This window comes from Blennius ocellaris (assembly GCF_963422515.1).
Source record: "Blennius ocellaris genome assembly, chromosome: 7".
NCBI lineage: Eukaryota > Metazoa > Chordata > Actinopteri > Blenniiformes > Blenniidae > Blennius > Blennius ocellaris.
This window is the reverse complement of record NC_137656.1, coordinates 15983978-16011044: the sequence shown is the minus strand read 5'-3', so window position 1 is coordinate 16011044 and position 27067 is coordinate 15983978. Positions and strand designations below refer to the sequence as shown.

Genomic DNA, 27067 nt, shown 5'->3' with positions numbered 1-27067 from the left:
GCATTTGCATATTTGCTTGACAACTATAACCTGCTCATCATGCCCATCTTGTTCAGAATAACGTCTTTGTATTCATACAATAATGCACACATCAGAAATTGGCAGAGTGCATTGTTTCTGTTCAAATCAAAGCCTGAGCTTGCAGTCCAAGCCTCAGACTCTTTAAGTCTAAGCAACTATTAAATAATACAAAATTACAATAAAAACAAAACTAAATTATAATGACTAAAATATATATCCTGCTTTTATACATTAAATCTCTGCTGCTTGGGGGGGGGGGGGGGGGGGGGGGTCATTCAAATCAGCACATAGAGTTTAATCTTTATGGCCATACAGGAAGCTCACCGAATGGCTCAAGCAAACAAACAAAAAACTGATTTCTATTCAATAAAACTATAAATATTTATTGGAATATTTGTAGAAGAAATATTTTTACATTGCAATTATAACTGTAGATGTCTATCAAAGCAATTGCTTACACTGCTAATACAAGAATGTGGTAATTACGTCTCTGGAGGTGAATAGAAAAGACATTTTCTGTGAGAATATAATGACAGCGAAACTGCAGAAATGTTTTTTTACTCCCTTAAATCCCTGAGCGATCAGAGGTACAGCACATATTTATGTTTCCTCTTCTTATGTGGCAACTGAACACTAACAAATTACAGCTTGATAATGCACCTGTCTTCTTCTTTTATCTCGGGGTTTGTGTTTGGCTGTGTTGTGTTTTCATAACAGTAATTCTTTAGAAATGTGTTAATCCAGTGTGTCTGCGTGTACAGTCCTCCGGACTATTACCCTGACAATGTTGCTTTCGTATTCACTTTCCTTCCCCTGAACAAAAGGCACATGAGATGTGTGCAAATTAGTACACTTATTGGCCAAATTGTCCCCTGCAGACTGATCTCATTGATGCCGGTGGCGTTCTGCTGCCTCTTTATAACAAGGACAGCGCAGGTCCTCTGAATGCATCAGTGCCTGGATGTCAGAGGCTCCATCTCTATCACCAGATCACGAGGATGAGGACCCTTACTCAACTCCATCACGCGCGGGACGACTGTGGACCAGCGATCTGAGGGAGATAAAGAAGGAATTTCTTTTATCTTTGTGAGTGAAAAGAGTGTGGTTCGCATTAATTTGATTGAATTTGTCTTTGTAGTTAATCATGAGATCACAGTGAGCGTTTCACCTCTTCTCAGCGTTCTGACACCCTGCTGTAGCCCATTGGTCTGGACAGTCTCGCTCTTGCCAGGATCCTCATTGATTATCGCCAGATTCTGATTCCAGTGACACCAGTTCACCTCATCCACCCTGAGGTTAACAAAACTTAGTGCTATGTGACATCAGCTTGAGGGGGACTGTGAAAAAGAGTCACACAAAGTACCTGAAACACCAACGTCGGTCTGGAGTGCCATCCGAGTTCCTCCCCACAGTCACCATCTCACCAGCTCGAAAAGACTTGCGAAGGCAGACTGGGAACGAACGCTCAATGTCCAGAATGGTTGTCGCCCACTTTGTGAAACAGGAAAGAAACTCATCATGTCTGACAACTCTGATCAAGCCTTTGAAGCTACTTTTTGATTGCAGTGAAATTGTGTTATTGAGATCTTCTGACTTTTTCTCTCTTATGTGGAGTTAGCATTATTGCCTCACAGCGACCAGCCCACGGAGTACCATGCAGTTATCCAAGTGATAAATGGCTGGAGGACAAAAGGACTATGGATTTTCATGATGTTATAGGTTGAAAAATTGTTTTTAACTACAATCCTGCCAAAAATAAAGATGCACCCATCAAAAGCAACTACCCTAATCACATCTTTGTGAAGAAGACCAATAAACCAGCATCAACATGTAACAGAAAGCTGATGTGTGAGTTAAAAACGGAACCCACGAACAACCAGATTACCTGAAGCTTCCAGATCTTCTTGCTCTCTTTTGAAACCTGCCCCACCGTCTCCCCCATCAGAGCGATCAACATGTTGAGCAGCAACACAAAGGTGAGAATGATGTAAGTGACTAAGAGGATGAGAAACACTGCTGGATACTGAGCACTCTGTATCATGTCCAGTTCTCCCATCCCAATGGTCAGCTTGAAGAGGTCCAGTAGGAAGGTGCTGAAAGTGTCTGGGTCTCTGCAGTTGGGGTAGGTGGGGCAGCCCCCTTCACACTCTGTGCCCACTGGAGGACACACAGTCAGCAGGGACACCAAGGCTGCATGTTGGGGGGGGGGGGGGGGGGGGGGGGGGGGAGGGGGGAACAAACAGTGAATTACAGTCTGTGTTCAGACGCACATAAAAGATGCAAGTCAGCAGTGACAACTGTGTCTTCCTACCAGATGCATAGCCAATCATGAAGAGCACGTACACCAGCAGGAATCTGAAAAGGTCCTTAAATAGAATCTATGTACAAAAAAAGAGAAATAGAAAATGTGGCAACACATTTCACACTTTTCACTTTATAGATTGTTGTTCTTTTATTATGAAACCTTTTGTATCATGATGCTGTAGGTGCCGGTGAGCTTCAGCCCTCTGGTGAAGTAAAGCGTGTTCATCCAACCAAGGACCAGCGCGAACACCATCACAGTGACGTACGCCTCGATGCCAGACAGGTAGAGAGCAGCTGTGACTACGATCAGTACAGAGTAGATAAAGCTGGAAAAGACAGAGAGAAACTCCCTCAGTGAAGCTGAACATCACAGCTAACGATTTGAATCAACACTGTTGTGAAGCGTGACACCCTCTGCTCTCTGTTTGGATTGTATGTTTAATTACAGCTTAAAATGACACATGTTAAGGGCGAGACCAAGAAGGTAATGAAATGACTCAACGAAAAGGATGCGAGATCTGTCTAATGTAAAAAAGCAGCATGAGATAGAGCAGAGGTGAAGATGAGGCCAACGGAAGGAGACTCACTATAGCAGTTGAAAGGATCCATCAATAAATAAGGACTTCACCCCGGGGCATTTCTTTAGGAAGAGATCCTTAATCTGCAAGAGTGACAACAATGCTGTTGGTATAGATGCGATAGAAAAGACGAGCTGCGAGTGGTTGGTAATCCAACCACAACAAGCCCGTCAGAACACGTTCACTCACATTTGTGAGGAAGAAGAAGATTCCTGATGCCAGTGTGACAATCTCTCCTGCCATCCGTAAGTAGTCAGATGATGTGATGTACGGATACGGAGGCTGAAAGGGCAAAAAAAAAAAAGACTTCATTTCTCCGGGATTCCGCCCAGTCTTAGAACTATAACACTGTACATGTGGAGAGTACTGTACATCATATAGAGGCAATTCACAAGAGAAAAAGTTGATTTGATTAAACAGTGGCAAACAGAGTTTGATGAGGAGACTGTTATCAATCTAATATCTATTAGAATTAACTTATAAAACCAGCAGCTGGTTATCTGAGCTTAATATGAGCCTGTAGTAAACGGTTAAGTCACAAATTGTCACATTTTTAATGCTGTTGTTGTATTCAAATGTGCAACGAAGGAAAAAAACTGCGTTGAAGTTATTCTCGCCATTTGTCACTTCATGCTGCTGTAACCTAGGAAGCTGCTGGCTGTAGCGTCACACTCAGCATAATGACATGGCAGCAGGATCAATCTTCTTATCTAACTTATGGGAAGGCAGCAGATTGAAGAGGAACATTTAAACAGTCAGGTAAACGCTGTTTGGTTTATAGCGGTAAAGCTTTTGAGTACAAACACATTTTGTGCATGAGGAGTTCCTAAAAATTCTGAATATAAAATAAATATCTGCTTTATTCAAACATTGTGTCTTCATTCAAGTGTCTTCATCCTTCACACCTACCACGCCTTGTGTTGGGTGGTAATAAGCCACCAGGGTAAAGATGATCATGGTAATGAGGTAGGAAACCACGCTGATGTAGAACGTGACAGCAGCGAACTTCTGCCACTTGGCTCTCAATAGTGCATTAATGGGCTCCACTGCAAGCATCTCATGGCGGTTCTGAAAACAAGACAAAAAATGTGACACAATGTCATTCATGTAAATTGAAGCTTATCTTGATATTGGACACACAAGCATGTTACATGATATTTGATTGACTTTCTTTATGTTTTATGGAGATGTTTTCATGTCTTCCCCATTGTTTTAACGTGTCTAATACCCCAGCAGCAACCCAGTATTTAATTTCAGCCATTAGAATAACAATGAAAGTTTAATCACCTCGTTACGGCTGTTGTAGACAAGGATTTCCAGCACAGACGGCTCTTCTCCACATGTATCCAGTGAGGACAGATCATAGAGGGAGGAGTACACCGGACCGTAGGCCCAGTCCTTGAACTTACGTGACAGATGACGAGCGTCCTCATCCTTGATTTCACGGCGAATAATGTGCTGAAAAACCTGAAGGGATATTAGATTTGTTTAAACCACGAGAAGGAAAACAAAACAAAAAAGAGACACCATTGAAACACTTTTAATTGTGCCAGTGTTAATGTATCTACCCCTATCTTGCCCAGTTTGGCAGCCATCATGAGAGGCGACATGCCATCATTGTTGAGCACCGTCTCCAGGCTGCAGTCTGGGTACAGCTTGGCACTCTTGGTCAGCAGAAGGTCGTACATCTTGGTGAGGAAGCGGGTGTTGTCCTTGGTGTTGTCTGCGATGTGCACCAGCGCGTGCAGCACCGTGTTCCCGCGTGAATCTTGGCGTCGCAGGTCAGCTTTCTTGTGAGGATTCTCGGTCAGGTAGTGCACGATGTCAGGCTGATTGGTGCATGCAGCCAGTGAGAGAGGCAGCTCACCTGGGAGACACAGAAAGGTAGCGAGACGGTGAGAGAGAGAGAGAGAGAGAGAGAGAGAGAGAGAGAGAGAGAGCTCTGACTTAAATTCTGAAATCACAGAGGATTGGGACAACTGTATTGCAGATTAAAAATAAGCAAATCAACAGGAGGGTTAATTAAGAACTGTAGCTGGCGTACGTATGCGTTCACAAAGCATACTAAACATGGATCAAAGATCTGACTTAAATCCCTGCCATGAAAACAACACAATTAGCGGTTGTTTGAGGGAGGGGCGCAATGGGGCCAGAGTGCCAAAAGCAGCTGCTGAAAATGAGCCGTTGCCATGGGTGACAGATTACTTTGTCACCTCGCATAGAAACGCTCTTCTTCATGGATTTGCACGGGTGCATGCAGAGTGTTAGCGTGAGCCTAAATCCCATTAGCCATCAGCCCTGCCAGGTTCCTGTTCACCTCGCTGCAAAGCTCCGCAGCAAATTACTCACACTGTGCCCGGACACACTGGGATTTGGGAATGACAACCATGATAACTGCAAATAGAAATCATCTCATCTGTGATGAGTAAGGAATACGGCGCTTAGCGGTAATCAAGTGAAGTGTTGTTGAATTTGTGTTGAGTAGGGAAAAAAAATAAAATACACTGAAAGTCCACCTTTGTTTTAATGTTTCAGAGTTTAATATTTAAATTAATTACATACAATAATCTTGTGTTATCATTGTATTACATTACGTAAGAGGGGAAGAAGCAAATCTTCATGTCAAGAATGCTAAGCGTTCGTCTTCTATTCATGGGAAGTAAGAAAAATAAGAACATATAAAAAGGTGGGAAACACATTTTAATCCTAACTCATAAAAACATTAAAAAAAAAAGATATAAATATCCTATTTAGAGCATTAACTCCCTCACACTTGCATTCATACATCCACACATACACAAACACAGCAAACACATAGTCAACCATTTCACCCAAACAAAAACATGCATTTAAGGTTAATTGTCTTCTTAAATTGTCCATCGGTATGAGTCTGTGTGATTGTCAGTCTCTCTGTGTTTCCTCTGTGATTGACTGGTGTCCTGTCCAAAGTGTACTATAGTCCGCTGTGATTGGCTCAAGCCCCTTGAGACCCTGAAATGGTAAGGAGATTGACGGATGGCTGGACCCTCGACCCAACAATGTAAATAAAAATGTGGTTGTTTTTTTTAACATTGTACTAATATTTATTTTCCATGCATCTAAATCTGAAATTATGGTCTGCAGTCATAAATAAAACATACAAGTCACTTGTGGAAAATGACCACAGCCTCACTGGTGAGCTATATGCTGTGATGTCTCGGCTAAAATCTAAACAGCAGCCAAAAGAGGGCAATGTTGAGCTCAGTTTAACCTGGTCTGCTTTCTTCTTTGCAGGTCAGTGAAGCCCTCCAGCAGAGGATGTTTACTTTTCCTAACAGCAGAACACACACCGCTTTTAAATGTCAGCCTTTCTTACTGGTGACGGTTTCTCGTGTCTAAAGTGGAGTTCACCACCAGACCTCACCAGTATCCTGAATATTTTTTAAAAAAAAAGTTAAAAAGCACTAGAGCGCAATTTAGAGTCATCTCATTTCTTCATGGTGACAGAGGTTTCTTTGTCAGAACAAAGAAATACGAATTAATTGATCCGAGTAGCTGCTTTGTCACACATTACGAAACACTATTGTAAGATCTGTCTTACAAAAGAGAAAATAATACCTGTCAGCAGAACTGAAGAGAGTAAGAGTGGAAACTGAAAACGAGACTGGTGAAATCATTAAAAAAAAAACCTCAGACACACCACATCACTGTTAAAGTATGAGGTCATGCATGGAGTTATTTAACTCCATGCATGACCTCATACTGTTAAAATATTCTAAACACAGAAACAGAAGTGCAATGAACGCTTCTGTTTAAACACAACGTCCATGTGTAGGCGTAACGGTTATTACCAAAGTAGAAGTAGCCCCCCTCATCTCTGGGCTGGAAGAAGCGTCCCCTCGCCTGGGCGTGAACGTCGGCTCCCTGCTCCACCAGCAGCTCCACGTACTGTTTACAGCGCCGCTCGATGGCAATGTGCAACGCCGTCTGGCCTGGTGGCGATACACAGCACAGAAACATCAATACGGATGACGCTTTCTCATTTTGTGTCGTGCTGAACAGAATACAAGTAAACATTAGCATGTAAATCCAAAACTTAGGTGAAGAAGTAAATGTGTATTCTGGAAGTAAATAGCACAACTACACAGGAAGAACACCATCACCACAAACACAATTTAAAAAAAAAATTATAATAATCAAAGATTCACAAGCTTTGCAACGATGCTGAACATTTCTGTGCAGGTTGTTTTAATGGGGTGAACACCCATGGACACTGTGCTTTTAAACATTTTACACTGACACATAAAAGAGAGTAATAAAAGTGGTTGTATGAACAGGCACATCTGAGGTAACAATGAAGAGCAACAGCAGGTTTTTGGTTTTAAATGGCATTAAATGATGAATGGGTTGGATTCCATCTCACAACAGACAACGTACGTAGTGAGTCCAAACCAAAAAGAACTTGGAAGGCCTCATTTACAGGACTGTGAGTGGCTGCTGTAAACATACCTAGTTAGAGTAAAGGCATTCCATTTCTAAATAGTTTGCCTCACCAGCAGCTTAGTGATTATTATTGTCACCATTTTCTGTATTGTTTCCTCGCTTATACTGAAGTCGCTTGTTTCAGGCTCCGTGATTTCTCCTCTTCGTGTCTGATTGCTGCTTCCTCCCCTGATGTGTTTCACGTGTGCCTGAGTGTGTGATTATCTGCGCCTGGCCAATGAAAGTTGGGCTTCAGTTCTGTGTCTTGTTGCTCGTTCATCTGCGTTGCTTCACCTTCTCTAGACTCTCTAGATTCCTGCCCAGCCCTCAATGGAGATTCAAGATTTTGACCTTCTCCTGCTGTAACGCAACACTCTGTACCTTCCCTTTTCCCTTGAGAACAAATGAATACTTTTCTCACATCCTGCTGTGTCCGGCCTTTGAGTCCACGCTTCAGTTGTGACAGTAACAGTCAATTAAACGCCCACACTAAAGATTTCAATAGGTGTGTAATTTAAGATGTGGAAGGTGTATAATTTAAGTAATGCAACCTGTGTGGATTATGTGCCAGTAGTTAGTCACTGAGATATCCAGTTTGTCTTCAGCTTTTTAATTTTTTTAATTTTTTGGGGGGGTAAGAAATTCAGCCTCTGCCATGTCATCTCTATTTGATTTTCCATTTTTTTCCTATTGATTCAAGGCTGGGCAGGATGCAGCTGGTTACCTTACTGAACTCAGTACCTAAACCCAACACATACCCATCATTGGAATTACATCATACCCATTATATTAATAAAACAGGAAAATATAACTATATATTGTACCTTGAAGTCCTAGCATCTTTAAACAAGCAATTTAAAAATCCAAATAACTTCAGTGCAGCTATAAATGATCATCATGAAGTTATTTCTGTACCTCTGTAGTAAACATCCCTGAAGGGAGTGTTTATAAACTCTCTCAGGTTTCCGGTCTTCTCGGCGATGTCCACCAGCAGTGGAATGGTCGGGTTCTGACCACCATAAAGGTTCAGCAGAGCTTTAGGCAGACATGTCTTACCAGTGGATAGTTCTGTACGAAGAAAGAACAAACAGGAATATTGTTTATTCTACTCACAAATGTAGAAAAAAAAAACAGGATCATTATTTTGTTTCTTGTTTTTTTAGGGTCTTGTTGGGTTCTATGACTTTTTCAATGAATGAATGAATTTATTTGGATCTTCTACATGTGCAGACACAATAAAACATACAAATATATATTAATCATTTTGATGATATGTAAAAAAAAACCCAGAGGATTACACAAAAAAGTCAGAGATTACTTATTTCCATTGTGGTTCTAATACATGCATTCCACAATTCTGATAGCCAAAGAGATTGTTTATTCACTCTTAATGTACCCATAAAAGTCTATATGATGTATATTTGGGCTTATTGCTCATATATATTTCTCATCTGGGGGCAAATAATTGTCAAAAAACCTTTTCTATTGAAATGCTTCTGGTATCTATTTTCATACATTTCTTACATTATGACTTTCTTTATGATTCTAGATGCTGAGCTGGGTTTGGTTGCTCGACTCGTCTCCAGTCACTGTCTCAAATGAGTCTTCCAAGTCTGGTTTTAACTTCTTGTCTTGGAGAGTCCAGAATGCTTGCAAGTTCTAGACCAATAGTATACAATTATTTTTGTGTAGAATTTAGAGTCATTCTGGTCCCAGGCCCTCAATCCCTGGTCTCCAAATGTTTGGGGTGTTTTTTTTTATTATTTTTTAAAGCATTTTTTTTTTTCAATTCATGTCAGACTTAAGTTTCCTCTCTCTACTCCTCTATGAAGGTCTATGTCTGCCTCACCTTCCTGTTCCTCCCTCTCCTCATGTGTCTTCTACCTTCTATATATATAAGCTGTGGGGATCTGTTGTCTTGGGTACCTGTATCAAGTCAAGTCTCACAGATCAATTTTTTCTTCCTGTGTTGTTGCAACCTTGTTTTGAACCCCGTCTGTGAGTTGTTGATCGTCCATTTGTACTTTTGCATTGTTGACTGAACACATATGAAGTGAACCTGCTGCTGTATGCTGAGTTATGCAACTGTCACCCCTTGAATGGTGACACTGCCTTCTACTTTTGTACTAAAAAAAAAAAAGAAATGTTACTGGAAATTACAAATGAATATACATACTTTGAATTATAGTGATCAGGCAGTTTTAACCCTATGTTTAGGCTTTCAGGTTAAAAGGAAACAACTGCAAAGTCGTATTTGACTTTCTCAGCAGTTTGCTGTGACTTTTCTCTGCTCCTTGTTAGAAGCCTGAAAAAAAAACCTAAAAACTTCTGGGGCACACACACACAGGAAGCTTTCCTCAGGCCTGCTTTCACTGGGACAAAGGCCTCTGACATCACTCCATCTTTTCCGGCTCACATCCTCAAAGCCAAAAAAAGCATTTAGAGAGAAAAAGAGGGATGGGGTGGGCAGCATAGGGTCACATGTAAAGCGAAAATAAGATAAAGCTGACTTCCTACTTCAAACTGCCAAGTTGGACTCAAAATGTAAAAGTTAAAATCTGCCAGAGTGTCTGTATCCGTGTACCTTTAAACTCCTCATCAGTTAATCTCTTCTCATGACTTTGCAGGTACTCCAAAAGGCCACCGAGGGCCTCGGGGTCTGCCCGTGACACACAGTCGAAGAGGAGAGAGCGGTTGAATATCTTCATCACCTTCGGTGGGTCCGAGCTTTGGTCCTCATCGCAAGATGCCTCAGCTTTACTGAGAGGAGACACACATGGCATGATGTCCGTGTTTCATGTTGTACTTTACACAAACAGAGGGAGGCATTTCCTTTTAAAGTTCAGAGTTACTTTTCTCTTTTCACATTTTACTGACACCAAGCTGGGAGTTAAATCACATTTTAATGCACGATCCTTTAAGCCTTCACCCACACCCTTAACGGTGCCAATAAATGGACCTCTGAGTGCAACGGGCAAGTGAGGCAGCCAGGAACAGGAAACAGCCTAAATATTACCTCAGGAGTGGCAGAGGAACCAACAGCATGCCCTCTGTTAGGTGAGGGAGCGGCCTGAATGAAGGACTGCTTCACAGCCGCAGTGTTTGTATGTGTGTGTGTTTATACTTCTTCATGTGGGACACCTCTGTCTACAGAGTGGCATTTGTAAGAGGCCTCCTTTTTTATGACAACATTTTTTCCAAACTCGCCCCTTTCAGCATGGAAACAATTTGGAGGGACACACAGTTTATAGCACAGGTATTTGGACAGACAGGAAACCTTCTTCTCACCCTCTTGGAAGCTTCTTCCTGCGTCTCTTCTGGTTGCTTGTGTTTCTATAGGTACCGTAGTCAAAGAGTGAATCCATGGGTGCTTTCTTTGGGCCCGGAACCACGTTCGACTCGTATATGGTAGTTTCTAGTAGATCCATTGGATTGGAAATGCCTTTCTTGAAAGCACCGTGGAACTTCATCCGCAGGTTCTGTCTGCTGTCTGCAGGCTGATCTGGCTGAACCAGCACCAGGACCGGATCTTGACAGGTGTCCTGGGTTGACGGGGAGCTATCCTCACCTTCGAACAGGTCTGAGAGTCCAGACAGGGCGAAGGCCGCCTCGCCGTCAGACTGAGCAGCCACGTCATTCTCCGAGTCCCCAGAAACAGCGGCTCTGGCGGGGACGGAGCCACGGGTGTCGGCCTTGGACAAGGCGAGGTGGCACCGCTTGAGAAGGGTGGAACGGCCCTGGAACAACAACCAAGACAAAATGTACCGCAACAAACTGCATGCCAGAAACCTCAGGTGAAAGAAGCCTGTCAGAATCCGCTCGTGTTTAGTGTGAAGCAGACACATTTCACCCTCATACATATTTCATGACACAATAACTGTCAGCTTAAATATATGACTTACAAATCGTCTGTCATCGTACCTGCTTTGTTTTAAATACGACCATCTACCTGCTTATCTGAGTAGCATTAAAGGAACAAAGACTAAAATGTCACTCAAGGTAGTGAGCCTGACACCAAGTGGTGTTAAAGTAGTCTTGTTTTTATCTATCTCAAGCTGAAGTTTTCATGTTTTAAAACATGCAGGTCAAATTTCAGTGACAATATTGGTAGTACGAGCCCCCATTTCACCCTGTCCATACACAGACAAAACACAAACCCGACAGTTCTGCCACCTTGCCTGACGGCTGTCATGCGTATATGTGAGTGTGTGTAACAATGTGAAAAGCTCTGAAAATACTGAAGCAGTAAAGTGCAGAGCTTTGATCCTTAATTACAGAAGCACTTTCAAAATGAGGACTGTGAAATGTAAAATAGTCTTTCTGCTCCTCAAGGTGGGAGAGAGCCGCAAATTTTGATTTAATTTTTGGTGATTTTTTTTCTTTTCTTAGATGAATAGTGAGGAATGATAAAAGAAATATTGCCGGGACCTCTAGAGAAACAAGATTTTCTTTGATTAAATTGGCCAAAATTAAGAGCAAATTTGAATAAAAGAAAAGAAAAAAGAAAAAAAAACTATTGCAAAAATTCAGAATCAAAAATCCAGGTCCAGCGTATGTTTGACTGGCTAAGTCAGCAAATGAATTGCTCTGTACCTCATTCATCCCTTTTATCACAATGATGTGCGAGATTCCTCTTCAGGAGAGACTGGAGATGATGCTGAAGCATGTGGCCGCCCTGCAGAAAAAAAGAGAAACTGGAAAATAAAGTATACACAATTATATTCACAATTCCAACATATGGAGACTTACTAGTTTGACTGAATCATCCAATGTTGAGGAAGGGATATATGGAAAAGTTAACAAGGGATTGATGCCAAAACTAATAGGAATCTGGACTCTGATTGGTCAGCGAGGCATGTTTTCTCTCGCAGGAAGAATCACACCACCAGTCTGTTCAATTCAGGACATGAGCTGGAAAGTCCAAACACAATTGCTCTTTACAAGTGGTGTAAAGCCATGATTTCTTCCACGCAGTTTACTACTACAGTACTCTCACATAAGGAGCGCTCCCTTCCAAACTAATGACATTCCAGGATTTGTTCATGAGACCTGTATAAACTGGACTGCGCTGCAAAAGCGCAACACAAACAAGGAGGCAGGGGTCCTATGAAGGGAGAGGAGTGACTCACAGGACTGTCTGGCACACGGGATTATCATGCCTTTACACTTCAGCGGGCATTTGATAGAGAAAAGACGGAGGGACAAAGGGAGGCTGGCCTTGATAAACTGCTGCAACACAGCAAGAACAAAGACCGATGGTACATTATTTAGTGAAGGTGTCTAGAGAGTATTAACCCGACAGAGTGACGGAATGGGATAATAAAACATCAAGTAGACCCGAAGCTCACATACTGTCCACTTATTGGGTCAGGACATGGACATCCACTTGTGAGAGCTCCTAACTGTGAGTGATTCTAATGTCCCCTCAGAGATGTGGGACTTCCTGCCCGGCTGTCACTGATGTGACATTATCCAGAGTCAGAGGGCTGCTGGGAGGCAAAACAGGAAAACAAGATCTATGGTATCTATTTTAGTTATTATTGGGGATTATAATTGTGATACTCACACATAGAATACGTACTTAAAGATAAATAAACGTTTATTGTTGTGCAGAATTAAAGAAACAAAAAGATAACTTACAAAATAAAGTTACAAAAAAAAATTAAAGTAAAGGTTTTAACTGATTTAATTGCAGTAAAAAAATTTTTTATTTCATTATCAAATCAAATAAACTATAAAAATCTGATTCCTTCTTCATAAAGGTCTGCATGGCAGAAACACTTTACTCTGGTTCTCTGAGAAAAGTAAGTGTGTCTTACCTTGTTTTCTGTTCTGGCTCTTGTTATAACTGAACTCCGTAGCCTCGTTCAGCTTTAAGAAAGATCTCAAACTTTTATTTCTCAGTTCGTACTCATTGACTCCTTCTTCAACTTTCCTGTAACTCCCGTCAGAAAAAAAGTGCGTGAACTGAACTTCCCTGTTACCTCTCTTACCTCTGCTTCGTGTGCTCTTCTTCTCCAGAGGCAGAAACAAGCGATGCTTTCACAGATTGACTGGGTGGGACTACATGACTGAACTGACCACTGCCTTTCCTGACACTTGAAGCCAACGACAAAATCTGACGTGCAGCTACTCATATGGCCGCTAGGAGCAGACGAGAGTGCAAAAGACAAAACAAACAGAGTTAATAATAACAATAATAATAATAATAATAATAATAATCATAATAATAACAAGAAGAAGAAGAAAAAATAATAATTACACAGCTTTTAATCACACAAAACTAAACATGACTTATTAAAATGAGTACATTTACGCAACTTCATCCTTCAAAAAATGTAGTTACAAACACTCCCATAGACTGATTCACCTGACTGTGGCTATTGTTACTCCTCTTACAACATTTTCTGGAGAACAGCTTTGAGGTTTGGTGTTACTATTCCAGTTTGTTTCAGTGATTCACTTCCCTTGAACTGATTTTGTATCATTACTAAATGATGACAGAAAATAAATATGGGTTTTTCTGTGTGTGTGTGTGTGTTTTGTTTTGGGGCTTTTTTTCCCACTTTCCCTCTCATGGGAGGCTGCCAACCTGAATGCCCCGTATAATTAGCTGCTTAACAATTATTAACATATTTCTCAGTGATTCAGTATCACATCACTACACCGAAGTGAAGCACAGGTTTCTGTAAATAGGGTGTGTCAAGTCTTCCAAAGAGTCACACATGCAAAAGAAAAGCAGTGAGGGGAACGTTCCACTGCATCCAATATTTGTGTAAAGCTTATTAACTTTTTCAGTCAGCTGTAGTGGTAAGTAAGCAGTTTTCCCTCTGAGTAAAAATATCACTGATTTGAGCCTTTGAGGCCTTTCTGTCATGGGCTTGCATGCTCTCCCTGTGTGTTTCACCCATAGCTAGCTGGGATTGACTTCAACCACCACAGAGCAATATTGAAGATGGATGGTTTATTGCAGGGGAGTTCATATAGATCACAGACAGACTACTGTATCAAAAAGCTCAAATGCAAACATGAGCTCTGATAGAAACATCTGATTGAACATTCAATGATTCAATAAAATGAAGCACTACAGCACTGAGATGCCTCACAGTATCACTCCACCTCACAGGGAACACTCTCATTAGCATCACACTACAACGGCTATGTGTTTTTTCTTCCTCTACATATGGGTGTACACAATTCAAAGGAGCAGATCTTAACAGCAGGAGTTTTAGCAACTTGCAAGGCTGTGATTAAATCTTAAGCTACAAAGCTGCTGCTTCCCTGTAACACATCACTCCATTCCCTATAATTTTAGACTAAACATTAAAAATAAAATCAATATCAATATAGAAATATCACATTCGAAAAGAATAATTAACTCCAAATGCAAATCTTGTTCATATGATATAATGCAAACAAAAGCACAGAAAGAAAAACAATATTTCAAAACACCACAACAGGTCTCTGGCTTAGTGAGTCTTATAAATGAAAGAGGGACATGTAAACAGCCTTTTATATCATTATTACCTGATCTCTTAATTTAAATGTATCTAAAGTTGTCAGAACTGATAGTGGCATAAAATGTAAAATACAATTGTTGTCTATGAGTGCAATAATACATAGTAACTTAGTAGTGAAATCCACAGATGTAGAATTAATAGATGTCTGTTAAAAAAAGCATAGTAAAAAAATGGAAACATGTGCAATTTCAAATTTTGAGTTTAGAAGAACATGTGTGGTTGTTTTTTGTTTTGGTTTTTTTCAAAGAAAGACATATTTTGCACTGTATACTCACTGCAACATAATGAGAGAAGGCACACGTTGCGAGACAATGCCTCACGAGACATCAAGCCAGCTTTTTTGTCTTATAATACCCCCTTAACATTGAGCTAAGCTTCTAAAGTCTTGTGTAATTTTCCAGGTAAAGATCAATAAACATAGTTGTGAAACACATCATGCTTTTGTGATGAAAAACGTTTAGTTTTTTATCATATTTTGAAGAGTCGCAATGTTTCATATTTGTTTGCCTGCATCGTTTACACAGGCTGATATGTATAAAACATAATTGACTAAAGGTTAAAAAAAGAGATAGTCACCTAAATGTGAACTTTGCCTCTTGTTTAGGGGCACAAGTACAACACTGGAGGGCATTTATAAGGAATACTAAAAACAACTAACCAAATATTTAAAATAAAGAGTTAACAAATATAATTACTGTATACACTGAGTCACAAGACCCGTTTTTGCATTGCTTGTAATAAAGATAATTGCTAACTGAAGATGATATTAGAAAATGTACAACCCTTCAATTAAGAAGTATAAACTTCCTCATTAAAATCCTGGACAGCTTTTGATAGACCAGATAAAATGTGGTTTCTTTAATCAAATTTATGAATATATATATGTGTGTGTAACATTGTGCACACTCGTGAGATGCACTGTTACACTATAAACAAAGTGCTCGTGCATTGCATTTCTTGATATGTTTGTTTATTGGCTCACTTATTGTATTGAGATCCGTTATGAAATTTATTACCTATATAATGATTTTGTACATATGCATTTGGTTCAAATTGTACTATCATACTCAGCATATTTTTACATGTTTAAGACAGTAGTCAAACTATGCCTGTGAATTCAATCCCACTATTCACTAAGGATATATGACTTTTCAATGGAGGAGTAAAAAACTGTGCTCAAAGGCATCTTTGAGTTCAGTGAGGAAAATGAGTCATGGAAAAGCCAACACAGGCACACAGATGATCAAAAATGCACAAATATGAGATGTGTAATAACAGTGTTATAAATGCCATCCGACAGTGAGCTCTCAGAGGATGTGAACCATATCGATGAATAAATTGCAGAGCTGCAGACTGCAGGTTTTAGGTGACTGTAATGTAAGAGACAGAGGAGCATCCTGCAGTCACACTGTGTAGTCAAGGTCGGCATTCATCTTGTTATACATCTCATAAATCGCATCAACAGTGGCAGTAAAGTTGATAAGAAATTTTCGGATTTTTTCCAAGCATTCTTCTTCCTTGACATCCCGACCTTTGGAGAGCGCCTTCAGGAAATCCGACTTATAAGGAGCAGCAAAAAGAGTTGCCTGAGAGAGTGGGAAAAAAGGGCAAAATTTACTCTCCGTTGATGAGTTAAAAAAAATATATAATTTCCAGGAAATAATTCAAAGTCACAACTCTTTCACAGAAATGTGGCCAGCTGCTCTGATCTCACCTTGAAGAGTTGTTGCACCAACCAGCCATGGTACCTTTTAAGGGCTATTTCATAGGCTTTGGTGACGTTGACGCGAATGAGGTTGGGGTTGTTGTCATCTTTTTCACCATCCACCAGGCTCTGAAGGAATACTTGTATAAATCTTAGACCTCTGTTGGAAAAGCAGACAGTCACAGTTGTGACAAATGCAAACTCTTCCCATATTAAACAAACTCATATTGTTTAAAATGTAAATGACCTTTTTAGCCACATAAGTGCCAACGTTGCTCCGACTTTGGGCCATTCTCCGCCGTACATTTCCTTTTCTGCCTCCAAAATCTGCTGAAGGGTCTTGAAGCGGCCAGGGTTTGTATCATAGACTGCCTTGATTTTCTATGAAACATAATCAAATGTATGAAGGCAGTGCGAATAGTAAGAAGAGAAAATCAGATATTACTTATAGTAGTCATACTTACTGTGATGTTTCCACACATGTCAGCTTTGATCGGTGCAAAGATAGTGGAGCCAAGGCAGTCTGAGGAGAAATATTTACAAGGTGGGAATGAAAAAAGTCAAATGCACACAAAATCCACAGATCTTCTATTCATATTTTTAGTTTAGTTTCTTCTGAATGATTTAATAGAGACAATTATTTGAGCACCAATGATCACTTATTGATCACTTATAATACGTAATTTTGAGAATATATCAAACTGAAGTGTTTGAAAGTAAACAGCCTGTTTATCATGAAAAGTCATGAAAAACATAACTTGTTCTATTTTCAAATGGTCAAAAGGCCACATGTGGGCTGTAGGCCATACGCTGGCCATGCATATGTCCTGCAATAAAAAATCCCATTGGATAGTGTTCATGGTGTCTGTTCAGAAATCTTTTTATGACAATTATCCCTGAAAATAAAGTGAACCTACCTGAATCGTGACACCATTGCTTTATCTGCAGTCACAACATGGTATCGTCGTTTGGCGTGTTGGTTTAAGTGGGCTAAAACGTGAGCTGAGCATTTGGTGACATCGACACGACATTTCGAGTCCAGAACCAAACACGTCTCCTGGTCAACCAGGTCGCACAACAGACAGCGTTCAGCTCCTGAGCTGTTAGTGGAAACTACTCCTGACTAAATCCTCTCCATTGTGCCCATCAGGAGCATCTATGCGACTCTGATGGCACCAGATCTGGTTTCAGAGATGCCCTCGGCTTATTTGGCCCTCTCTATATTTTCCACTCTCTCGTGAAAAATACACAGTCACTATTGAAAACATCAGACTGCAATAATAACACTAATTCACTTTCATCTTTGGTTGATATCAAATAAAGACAAGAAGGGAGTTTGCTAAAGTGAGAAATTTGGTTATAGTTGAAATATAAATGCATAATTTAGATTTAACAATGCAGACTCTGTCTGTAACCAAACCGACGGGAATGTGACGGTTGCAATCAAGGACTGTATAGAAATTGGTCTAATTAGTCAGCCTAATTCAAAACACCTACGTGAATGCAGCACTGTGAGCGAGCAGGACATTAATGGCTTGTCGGAAAGTTGGCCTGCAAAGTTCCAGGTCAGGAAAAACAATGGCAACAAGGAGGAAAGAGTTTAACGTCAACATCGGACTTGGTTCCTCTCAAGGGTTTCACATGGCAGATTCAATAGTGGGACTTTGGCATATTAATACAGAATGAAGTCACACAAAGATGCCCTGGTGCACCGTGCCACTGGTGAATGGGCAAGGGGAACCCAACACCGTACTAATCAATTTTCACAACTTAAAATCCAGGCCAGTGGATTAAATTATGCATGCTAAAGGATTGTGGACAGCTTGATGGAGAGAAATACGATCCAAAAAAGATTATCATTTGAAAAGAGTGGCATTGTTTAGTTGAGCTTTGGATAAGTGTGACTGATTTCTCTTCTGTATAACTTTTGTATTGTTAAAAAAAATTAAAATAAAAAATGAGGCTCAACAAATAAATCATGAAAGTTTTACAAAGGTGTTGAAAATGACCCTATCAAATGGTAGTGTTTGAAATCGATGCGCCTTTAAGTGTTTGGGCAACCAATTTAACAGTCAAAAGGACTTGAACTATACATTATTTATAAATGTACATAATTGATGTCACCTGCTTTGCCGGCTTCAATCTGGCCTATACTATAAGAACCATGGGAATCCAATCATAACCCAGCACTGTTGCAAGAAATTTATTTAGAAAACCTAATTTTCTGCTGAAACCTCTGACATTGTAGAGCAGCAGTGTCAAAGAAAAATCCCACGGGCAAAAGCCAGCCCGCCACTGGTTACAATGCATTCTGTACAACTCACAAAAAAGAAATTCTCTTTTTTTTAGGACTAAAGTAACTGCTGTAGAAAATTTATTTAATGGAGATTGAGGTGTTTTAGTAAGAGTAGCAGATGTAACACAAACCACTATGAAAACTCACTACTTCATAGCAAATGAAGAAAACCATATTGTGAGACAAATTTGTAAAAACATGCACTTTGAAGGCTTCACACCAATGCAAATGGAGGGTAGTTTTCAGAGAGTTCACCATATTTTGCACTAACAGGAATAAACAAAATTGCAAAATGCTGTGTATGAATTTTACTGTAAAATGTTCAACTTGTTCAGGTTTTGTAAAGAAAATATATGATGTGAGAATGTTTTCACAATGTATTAGTATCTCTTTCCCCTCCTACAAAGAGTGTTGTCCCACAACAACAAAAAAAAGAATACTGGTATGCAATGGTAATCATATTACCACCTCACTGCCGCACTACAATAAATGGACCTGTCTGTAGAATCTGGACTAAAATGAGTTTGACAAGCTTGTCTTAGAGCCATTTTTTATTATATTTATTTCTGCCCAGCTATATATGTGGGACTGTCAACATGGTGGTTGCAGTGTCACACTGTGGGGAGTTCACTTACCAAAGAATGGTGGTAGGTATGACACAGCCTCCAGAAATGGTCTGGTTTCCACCTGTCTGTCAGCTGGCAGCTGTCTGAACTGGTGCTCCATTAGCAGAGCCATCTCTTACGTCCAGACACTCTCTTTACCTCTCAAGTGAAAACAGCAACAGGCTGTCAGGCTTCCTCTGCCGCGCAGTCAGTGACACCAGGAGGAGGAGGAGACACACACACACACACACACACACACACACACACACACACACACACACACACACACACACACACACACACACACACACACACACACACACACACACACACACACACACACACACACACACACACACCCCTCTCTCTCTCTCTCTCTCTCTCTCTTACACACACACACACACACACACACACACACACACACACACACACACACACCCCTCTCTCTCTCTCTCTCTCTCTCTCTCTCTTACACACACACACACACACACACACACACACACACACACACACACACACACACACACACACACACACACACACACACACACACACACACACACTCTAATATGTTGTAAAATCCCCCAAAATCAAATACAATATAACACGATTACAACAACTGTATTCCATGCAATTTCTTAAAATGCCTTTTCATTTTGTGTTTGTGCACGTGTTTTATGTTACTAGAGGTATTTTATGAATCTCTATATTGATTGTGTGACTTTTTCGTAATTCTATTTTACATCTAGTTGTCTTTGTACATTTCTTTTGTTTGCATTTATTTGCATTTTCTTCCAAGGGCCCCGGCCTGTTTCTGACATAACAGTCCGGTAAACTACTTATTACTTCGACATCACGATTTCCGAAAGAATTTTTTTTATTTGTGTGTCTTGACGAAAATCTTAACCGGGTAACGTGGGAAAACACTGCAACGTTTTGAGGAATTACGTTTCGCGTTTTCCAGGCTAGTTTTGACCTTTACTACATCCCGTAGTGTGGGAGTAACTAGGAAGTGAAAAGGTAACTAAGGAAAACCGCGTCCTGAATAGAGGTGAGTTTTCTGCAGAAGCATCCATTTATTTGAATTAACGTCAAGTTAAGACTAAGTGAACTCGTTATATGCGGAAGATGTCCGTATAATTGTGAAGCTAAACGCCCCGTAACAACGTAAATGTGACATGAAGTGGAAGCCATTGACATTGTTGTGATGTTTCTGATCGAACGGGCTCGTGCAGTCGATGCTTCATCTCTGAAATGTGAAATAGTTGTAAGCATTCAGCTCTGTTTTGGGTAAAGGCTGCGTAAAATAAACATACAAGCTTTGACCATGTTGTATATTGGTGTGGACGTCGATCCAGGTCCATGGCTTTGCCCACGTTATCGGCCTCCGCGCCCAGCCGCTCCCGGGGGCTGGCCGCTCAGATGGCCCGGCAGCGGGAGCAGGAGGCCCGGTGGCGGCAGCAGTGGGACAGGCATGCCAAGTATCTGAGAGAGCAAAGTGTCCGCAGCCAGAAACAGGAGACGTGGACCTCCCGGCAGTCCTACCAGCAAAGGTGCACATGAGCTCATATTCCTCACAGACAGCATTTCGCACCTGATGGAGCTCCATCACCAACACAAAGAAGGTGGAGCACAACACACCTGGACATAGATCCCTGCACTGACTGCCTGTGTGTCAAATGACTGACTTCAGAATACTTCTTGTCTGTAAAGCTTTGAATGGTCTGGGGCCTGAATATATTTCAGATTTCCTTGTAGCAAATGAAACAACCAGAACCTTGAGGTCCCCAGGAAGAGGTCTACCAATTGTTCCACTGCTTCTTTATGTGTACATTTTATGTATATACCATTGTGGGATTTCATTGATGTCAAATATATGAAGTGATGATTTGATAACAATGTTTAAAAGGCAGATTGTGTCCCATTTTCTTTATTTATATTTCAGATGTTTTAAACTTGGAGTTAATATTGGTTAATGTTGTTGGCACAATTAGTATTTAAGGTGAGTAAATGTAGAATAAGGCATTGTGTAGTGACTCAAATCAGTAAGAATCTAATCATAATCTATGTAAATATGTTATTAATAAGGGTTGCATTGTGATGTGGTGGTTTAGACTCTGATATTCTTGTACTTGCAAGCAAGATCGTGGTTTAAGTCTGTCTTTGGCTTTTCTGTGTGGCGTTTGCATGAGCTCCTTGTGTGTGCGTGGTTTATTCCAGATACTCTTGTTTCCTCCCAGTGTCCATAGGTATGTATTAGATATAATTGGTGACTGAAAATTGATGGTAGTTGTGAAAATGAGTGTGTTTCACCTGGTGGATTGTCCAGGTTGCTTTGACTGTGACCTTGATTTGGATGAACTGATCGATTGGATGGATGGATGTTTTTGTTTTTTAAAGATCTCTTTATTATTTTTTAATTTAAATACAACGAGCAAGAAATACTTACACCGATTACCACCTTTGAAACAATACAGGCAAGAAAAACAAAAAGCAAAACACTACAACCAACCCATGAAATACAGAATTAAGCAAGCATATATCACAAAAGGGTGGTGAGGGGGAGAAAACCAGACAAGACAATATTTTAAAACAAACAGAAGACGAAAACCCTTGACTAAAGAGTAAATGTAATAACAATAACAAGACATTACAAAAAGAATTACAATTAAAATGACTACAAATCCAAGACTTCAGGCAGTACAGAGTAACGGCTTTTCTGCTTGACTAAGGGTTGAAAACCGGTTGAGTACGAGCCTCTTTGGGAATATCTGTCCAAATAAGACCATAAAGGCCTCTTCGCAAGGTTTCTGCTTTCTGTAGTCCAATATAGGTGAACAAGGGGTCCCGTATTTTATAAAACGAAGAGGGTTTGTCCTGAGGTCATTGCCTCCAGGGGTAAGAGTTCTATTATACTTTGTATCCACATTGAGAGCTGAGGAAGTTTGTCCGAGATCCACTTGAGTAACATGCATCTTCTCTCACCAAACAAAAGGACATCAAGGGGCTTCATCATGTTGGGATTGAGGCTTAAGAGCAGAATGCAAACCAAGAATACAAGATACAGGCTGAAGATCTAAGTTTTTACCAAATATTACAGACATTTCTTTACACACATTTTCCCCAAATAGTTTGATGAAAGGACAGTCAAAGATACAGTGGAAGTACGTCCCCTCAATGGCCTTACACTCATTACAATACTTTGAAAAAGAAGGGTTAAATCTATTCTGTAACAGTGGTGTAATTTGAAGCCCGTAAATAATTTTGAATTGCATTTCTTTGACCTTGTTAGTGGACAGACAACCAGATGAGTCGAACCAGACATGTCTCCATTCGGATGGATGGATGTTGACAATAAATGTTACAGTAGAAATTACAACTTTTTCTATGGCCAACCCACCCCAACTTATTAACCTATGATAGAAACAATAAAATAATAATAAAATTAAAAAAAACTGTATTTCAGAACTTCTGGCTTCCTCCTTTCACATGTTAATAAAAAATGTAATGTCCTTAAAATCTAGTATTTTATCTATGATTATTAATATTAATAATATTATTATTATTATTTTATGTTTTATCCTACTATGTATTTCCCTCACTGCTCTCAGAGTAATGGATCAGTGGATGATGACCTAGGGCTGCACGGTGGTGCGCACAGTGATTACCGGGTAGCAGTCTTGCCTCACAGCAAGAAAATCGGGATTCAAATACTGGTCGGTACCTTTCCGTGTGGAGTTTGCATGTTCTTCCTGTGTGTGCATGTGTGGACTAATACAGTTGTAAGGTATAAAATATACAGAAAGTCAATTATTCATCTGTATAATTGCTCATTAGTTTGATGTTGGGGACTCCTGTCAGATGTATTGATTGTTTTGGTGCTTTTTTTTTTTTTTTTACATATTGCTGAAGCGAAGAAACTCTGGGTGAACTGGTAGTCCTGCGTTTCAGAGACTGGTACAGCTTTCCTCGGTGAGGAGGTGACAGAGATGGTGCCCAGGGTGTTGTATTGCCTGTGACGATGGCGGTGGCTCTGCTGGCGTATTGGTATAGGTTCGTCTGTAACTTGAGTTCTAATCCTGATTCGAGAATTCAAAGTGAGGCTTTGTGTGATCCTTTTGTAGTACCTGGGGAAAGTTGCTGTGATTGGGAATAAAAACGGCTTCTGAGACAAAAAAAAGAAAGGCGATGTCAAATTTCGACAATTAATCCAAGATCCCAGATAAAAGAAATGAGGGAGTATTCTTTGCTTCACTTTTCTTCAGCATGTCAGCGTACCACGAACAGACACTGGCCGAGGAAAAGAAGGCCAGACTGGAGCAGCGCAGGAGCCGGCTCAGGACCATGCTGCAGGAGGAGCAGGACCAGTACGAGGCGGAGCTCCGGGGGCTGACGCCCGACAGAAGCGCAGTGGCGGCTCAGCTGGCGCAGAAGACTGAGGACCTTCGTTCGGCAAGGGAGGAAAGGAAAAAAAAGGTACCAGATGCATCGATTCTGATTTCATTATCCTGGCGCCGTGCCACGTTTAGTGTGTGATCTGTATCATTGCTGTGTTCTATATTTCCAGCTCGCTCAAGAGCTGCTGAGGGAGCACTGGAGGAAAAACACCCCACAGCTGCGAGAGGTAGGAGAGCTTCCACTGTTGATGCAAAGATGGTGAATAGTTAAACTTTGTAACTCAGATTGGGACTGACGATTAACTGATCAAGGTTTTCAAGAATCTAGTTTTTTTTAGTTCTGAAGGTAGCGAAAACAAACACTTGTTGGCCAGATGTCTATTTGATCTGGAATCCAAGATGGCTTGTGATTCAGACCTTCAGTGAACTCGAGTCCAGCGTCGACTTAAGATAATAAAATGTTCTGGTATCCCTTCCACTGAGAGTCGGGTTCATCCGTGTCTCCGTCTCCTTTTGTTTTTTTCATTCCGTCTGCAGCTCGAGTCAGCATTACACGAAGATCATGTTGTCAGCCAGTGGCACAGCCAGATATCTGAGAAGAAACAGGTAAGGCAATCTAACGCCGCTATGCTTCACTTTGTGTTGATTCGGGGTGATAATATCTGTTCAAGGCCACATATTTTTTTGTCAGGTTATGGCGCACGCAATCAATTTTAATTGACACAAAATTATGAAGCGGTCTTCGTTTTTACTTCTAAGTGACAGCGACACCACCCCTGTTAGGCGAGTGATGATACATAGACTGGGTCATTAAGCTTCTCATTATCCTTTTATGTAACTCATTATTAATGGACTAAATCCATTTTTAATTACACTGTGTTCATGCACTCTGTGAGCACAGTATCAAGTCGGCGATCGACTCTGGTTGATCTCCTCACGGTGCATAATTGAGAAAGTTTTGACACCTATTGTGAGTGTCCCGTCTGGTCAAACATGCAGAAAGAGGTGGTGGACCTGGAGGAGAAGAAGCGCTTTGAAAATGAGTACGAGAGAACCCGGAAAGAGGCTCTTGAGAGGATGAAGCACGCTGAGGAGAAAAGAAAAGCGGAGGAGCGTAACAGAGCGGAGGAGCTGCGCAAGCAGATGGAAGAGCTGAAGCTGAGGGAAGAAGAGGTAGGCACAATCTCAACAAAGTATTTCTGTCTGGGCAAGAATGGACCTGCGAAGGCGCTTCGAAGCTACAACGTTGATTTGTGCTTTCACTCAGGCCACTCGACTGAAAAAGGAGCAAGAAGCTCTGCTGGTGAAGCAGTGGGAGCTGGACAACCTGGAAGAGGAGAGGAGGAAGGTGGAGGAAAAGAAAAAGAAGACCGAGATGGGGTAAGAAAGCATTTTTTTCTGTAAGTGTTATGATCCTTTTTCGAGGCAGCGATGACTTTCATGGTTTTGTTTTACCAGTCATTTCTTGATCCGTCAATATCGAGCTCAGCTGAAGAGGAGAGCCCAGCAAGTACAGGAGGAACTGGTAAATCCACCTCATGCACCGATAATGCAGTGTTATATTTCTGGCCACTTTCAACCCATCCTTGGCGTTTTGCTCAACTCCAATCAATACGTGTCATCCAGGAGGCCGACCGTAAAATATTGGCAGCCTTGCTGGAAGGAGAGCATGAGGACAGGAGGCTGGAGACCGTGCGCAGGGAAAGAGCTGTTGCAGATGCTGCATGGATGAAACATGTGATCGAAGAGCAGCTTCAGCTGGAGCGAGAGAGGGAGGCCGAGTTTGACATTTTACACAGGTAAGCTCCCCGATTCACTGCGTGACGTTACAGGACCCCACTCCTGTTGCTGTTCTCAATGCAAAGTTCACGTTTACCGCCTACTTCAGGGAAGAAGCTCAGCATGTATGGGAGAAACGAGAGGCTCAGTGGGAGAAGGAGAGGAGGGCCAGAGAAAGGCTAATGCACGAGGTAAATTTGTCTCCGATTACTTTGGCGTTAAAAATGTCAAAGATTGCGAAATACAAGCTGCTGTTTATTTTTTTGGGGGGTGGGCAAGGTGCTGGTGGGGAGACAGCAGCAGCTTGAACTGAAGATGCAGAAGAACCGCGAGGCTCAGGAGGAGTCCCTGAAGAGACGAGAAGAGCTGATCCAGGAGCTGGAGGAAGAAAGGAAGATCCAACATCAGGAGAAGGGGGAAGAAGAGTGTCGGCGGACGGCGCAACTGCAGGAGATTCAGGCTCAGGTGAGCACAGACCTTGACATCGTGGGGCACATTGCCACTCCGTGTGCTTTCGTGACCTTGTTTTGTATTTACATGATTCAGGTGGAGCAGCAGCACCAACAGCAGTGGGAGGAGCAGCGCAGGATAGAGCAGGAGGAAGAGGAGCACAGAAAGGCCCTGCAAATGCAAGAAGAGGAGCTGCAGGTTGAGATGCAGAGGATGGCCAACAAAGGCTACCAGGACAAGGTAAACAATAAAACTCAAAACCGCTGTTGACTCGTCCTGCATGGTGGGAGTGGAGGTTTCAAAGGGTTTTCTTTCCTTGTTAAAACGTATCTAAAACTGTGTCTTTCAGATTCACAGCAGACCGCGATCCGCCTGGACATAAGACTAGATTCACACTTCATTTTCGGATTTTTTTTTTTAATTAGTTATTGTAAATACTGTTTGCATTGTTGATACCCCTCCTGTCATTATGGACCACTTTTACTGACATGATTCCACTGTGATACATACAAATGATGTTCAGATTAAAGCTAAAGGGATTTTTGGATTTGTTTTAAGACTGATATGACGAAATGTTGTCATGACTCTTGAAAACACACAGTTAAAGTTTCAGTGGAAAATATAGCAATACAATGTTTACATAGAGACTTGCGATAAAGAAATATTCAATATAGACCAGATGAAAACCTTCAGCCTGCAAGTTATTGCATTCATAGACCATCACTGTTCGAAGGCCAATTAGAAAGAACGTTTTGATCCTATAGTGCCTTTTCAAAGATGAAACATGCATGCATGTTCTGTTGGCCATATCGTGTTAATTTATTGTCTTTCACCTTTGTATCGATGAAATTTGTTTTGTATTTTAGTTACACAGTGCACATTTTCCATTTGAATGTGGAACATTTATAAAGTTGTTACCATCAAATCAGATGAGTGTTGTGTTACTTGGTG

At 41.0% G+C, this 27067-nt stretch overlaps 3 protein-coding genes across 5 annotated transcripts; 1 reads left to right on the top strand and 2 right to left on the bottom strand.

The window, feature by feature from the left end:
* Positions 1-388: 388 nt before the first annotated feature.
* On the bottom strand, positions 389-13366 carry trpv4 (transient receptor potential cation channel, subfamily V, member 4). 3 transcript variants are annotated; one of them, XM_080499140.1, is made up of 18 exons: positions 13184-13366; positions 12114-12275; positions 11958-12039; positions 10653-11101; positions 9949-10124; positions 8280-8432; positions 6734-6874; positions 4472-4770; positions 4191-4370; positions 3813-3971; positions 3093-3185; positions 2913-2986; positions 2486-2651; positions 2333-2399; positions 1907-2211; positions 1385-1512; positions 1190-1311; positions 389-1072 (listed from the first exon to the last, which is right to left on the bottom strand). In XM_080499140.1, exons 3-18 carry the CDS (start codon positions 11964-11966, stop codon positions 972-974), a joined length of 2622 nt encoding a protein of 873 aa, XP_080355266.1. In that variant the 5' UTR covers positions 11967-12039; positions 12114-12275; positions 13184-13366; the 3' UTR covers positions 389-971. The 3 variants fall into 3 exon arrangements, with proteins under 3 accessions (XP_080355266.1, XP_080355265.1, XP_080355264.1); XM_080499139.1 differs by lacking the exon at positions 12114-12275 and having other exon boundaries at positions 11958-12058; XM_080499138.1 differs by lacking the exon at positions 12114-12275.
* Positions 13367-16090: 2724 nt separating this feature from the next.
* On the bottom strand, positions 16091-19638 carry gltpa (glycolipid transfer protein a). The gene is made up of 5 exons (XM_080499147.1): positions 19521-19638; positions 17054-17112; positions 16837-16970; positions 16599-16749; positions 16091-16470 (listed from the first exon to the last, which is right to left on the bottom strand). Exons 1-5 carry the CDS (start codon positions 19621-19623, stop codon positions 16288-16290), a joined length of 630 nt encoding a protein of 209 aa, XP_080355273.1. The 5' UTR covers positions 19624-19638; the 3' UTR covers positions 16091-16287.
* Positions 19639-20496: 858 nt separating this feature from the next.
* tchp (trichoplein, keratin filament binding) lies at positions 20497-26980 on the top strand. The gene is made up of 13 exons (XM_080499146.1): positions 20497-20541; positions 20849-21043; positions 23756-23966; positions 24058-24114; positions 24425-24493; positions 24887-25060; positions 25155-25267; positions 25346-25412; positions 25514-25686; positions 25776-25857; positions 25946-26131; positions 26213-26356; positions 26466-26980. The coding sequence occupies exons 2-13, from the start codon at positions 20853-20855 to the stop codon at positions 26496-26498; spliced, it is 1500 nt and encodes a 499-aa protein (XP_080355272.1). The 5' UTR covers positions 20497-20541; positions 20849-20852; the 3' UTR covers positions 26499-26980.
* Positions 26981-27067: the final 87 nt, after the last annotated feature.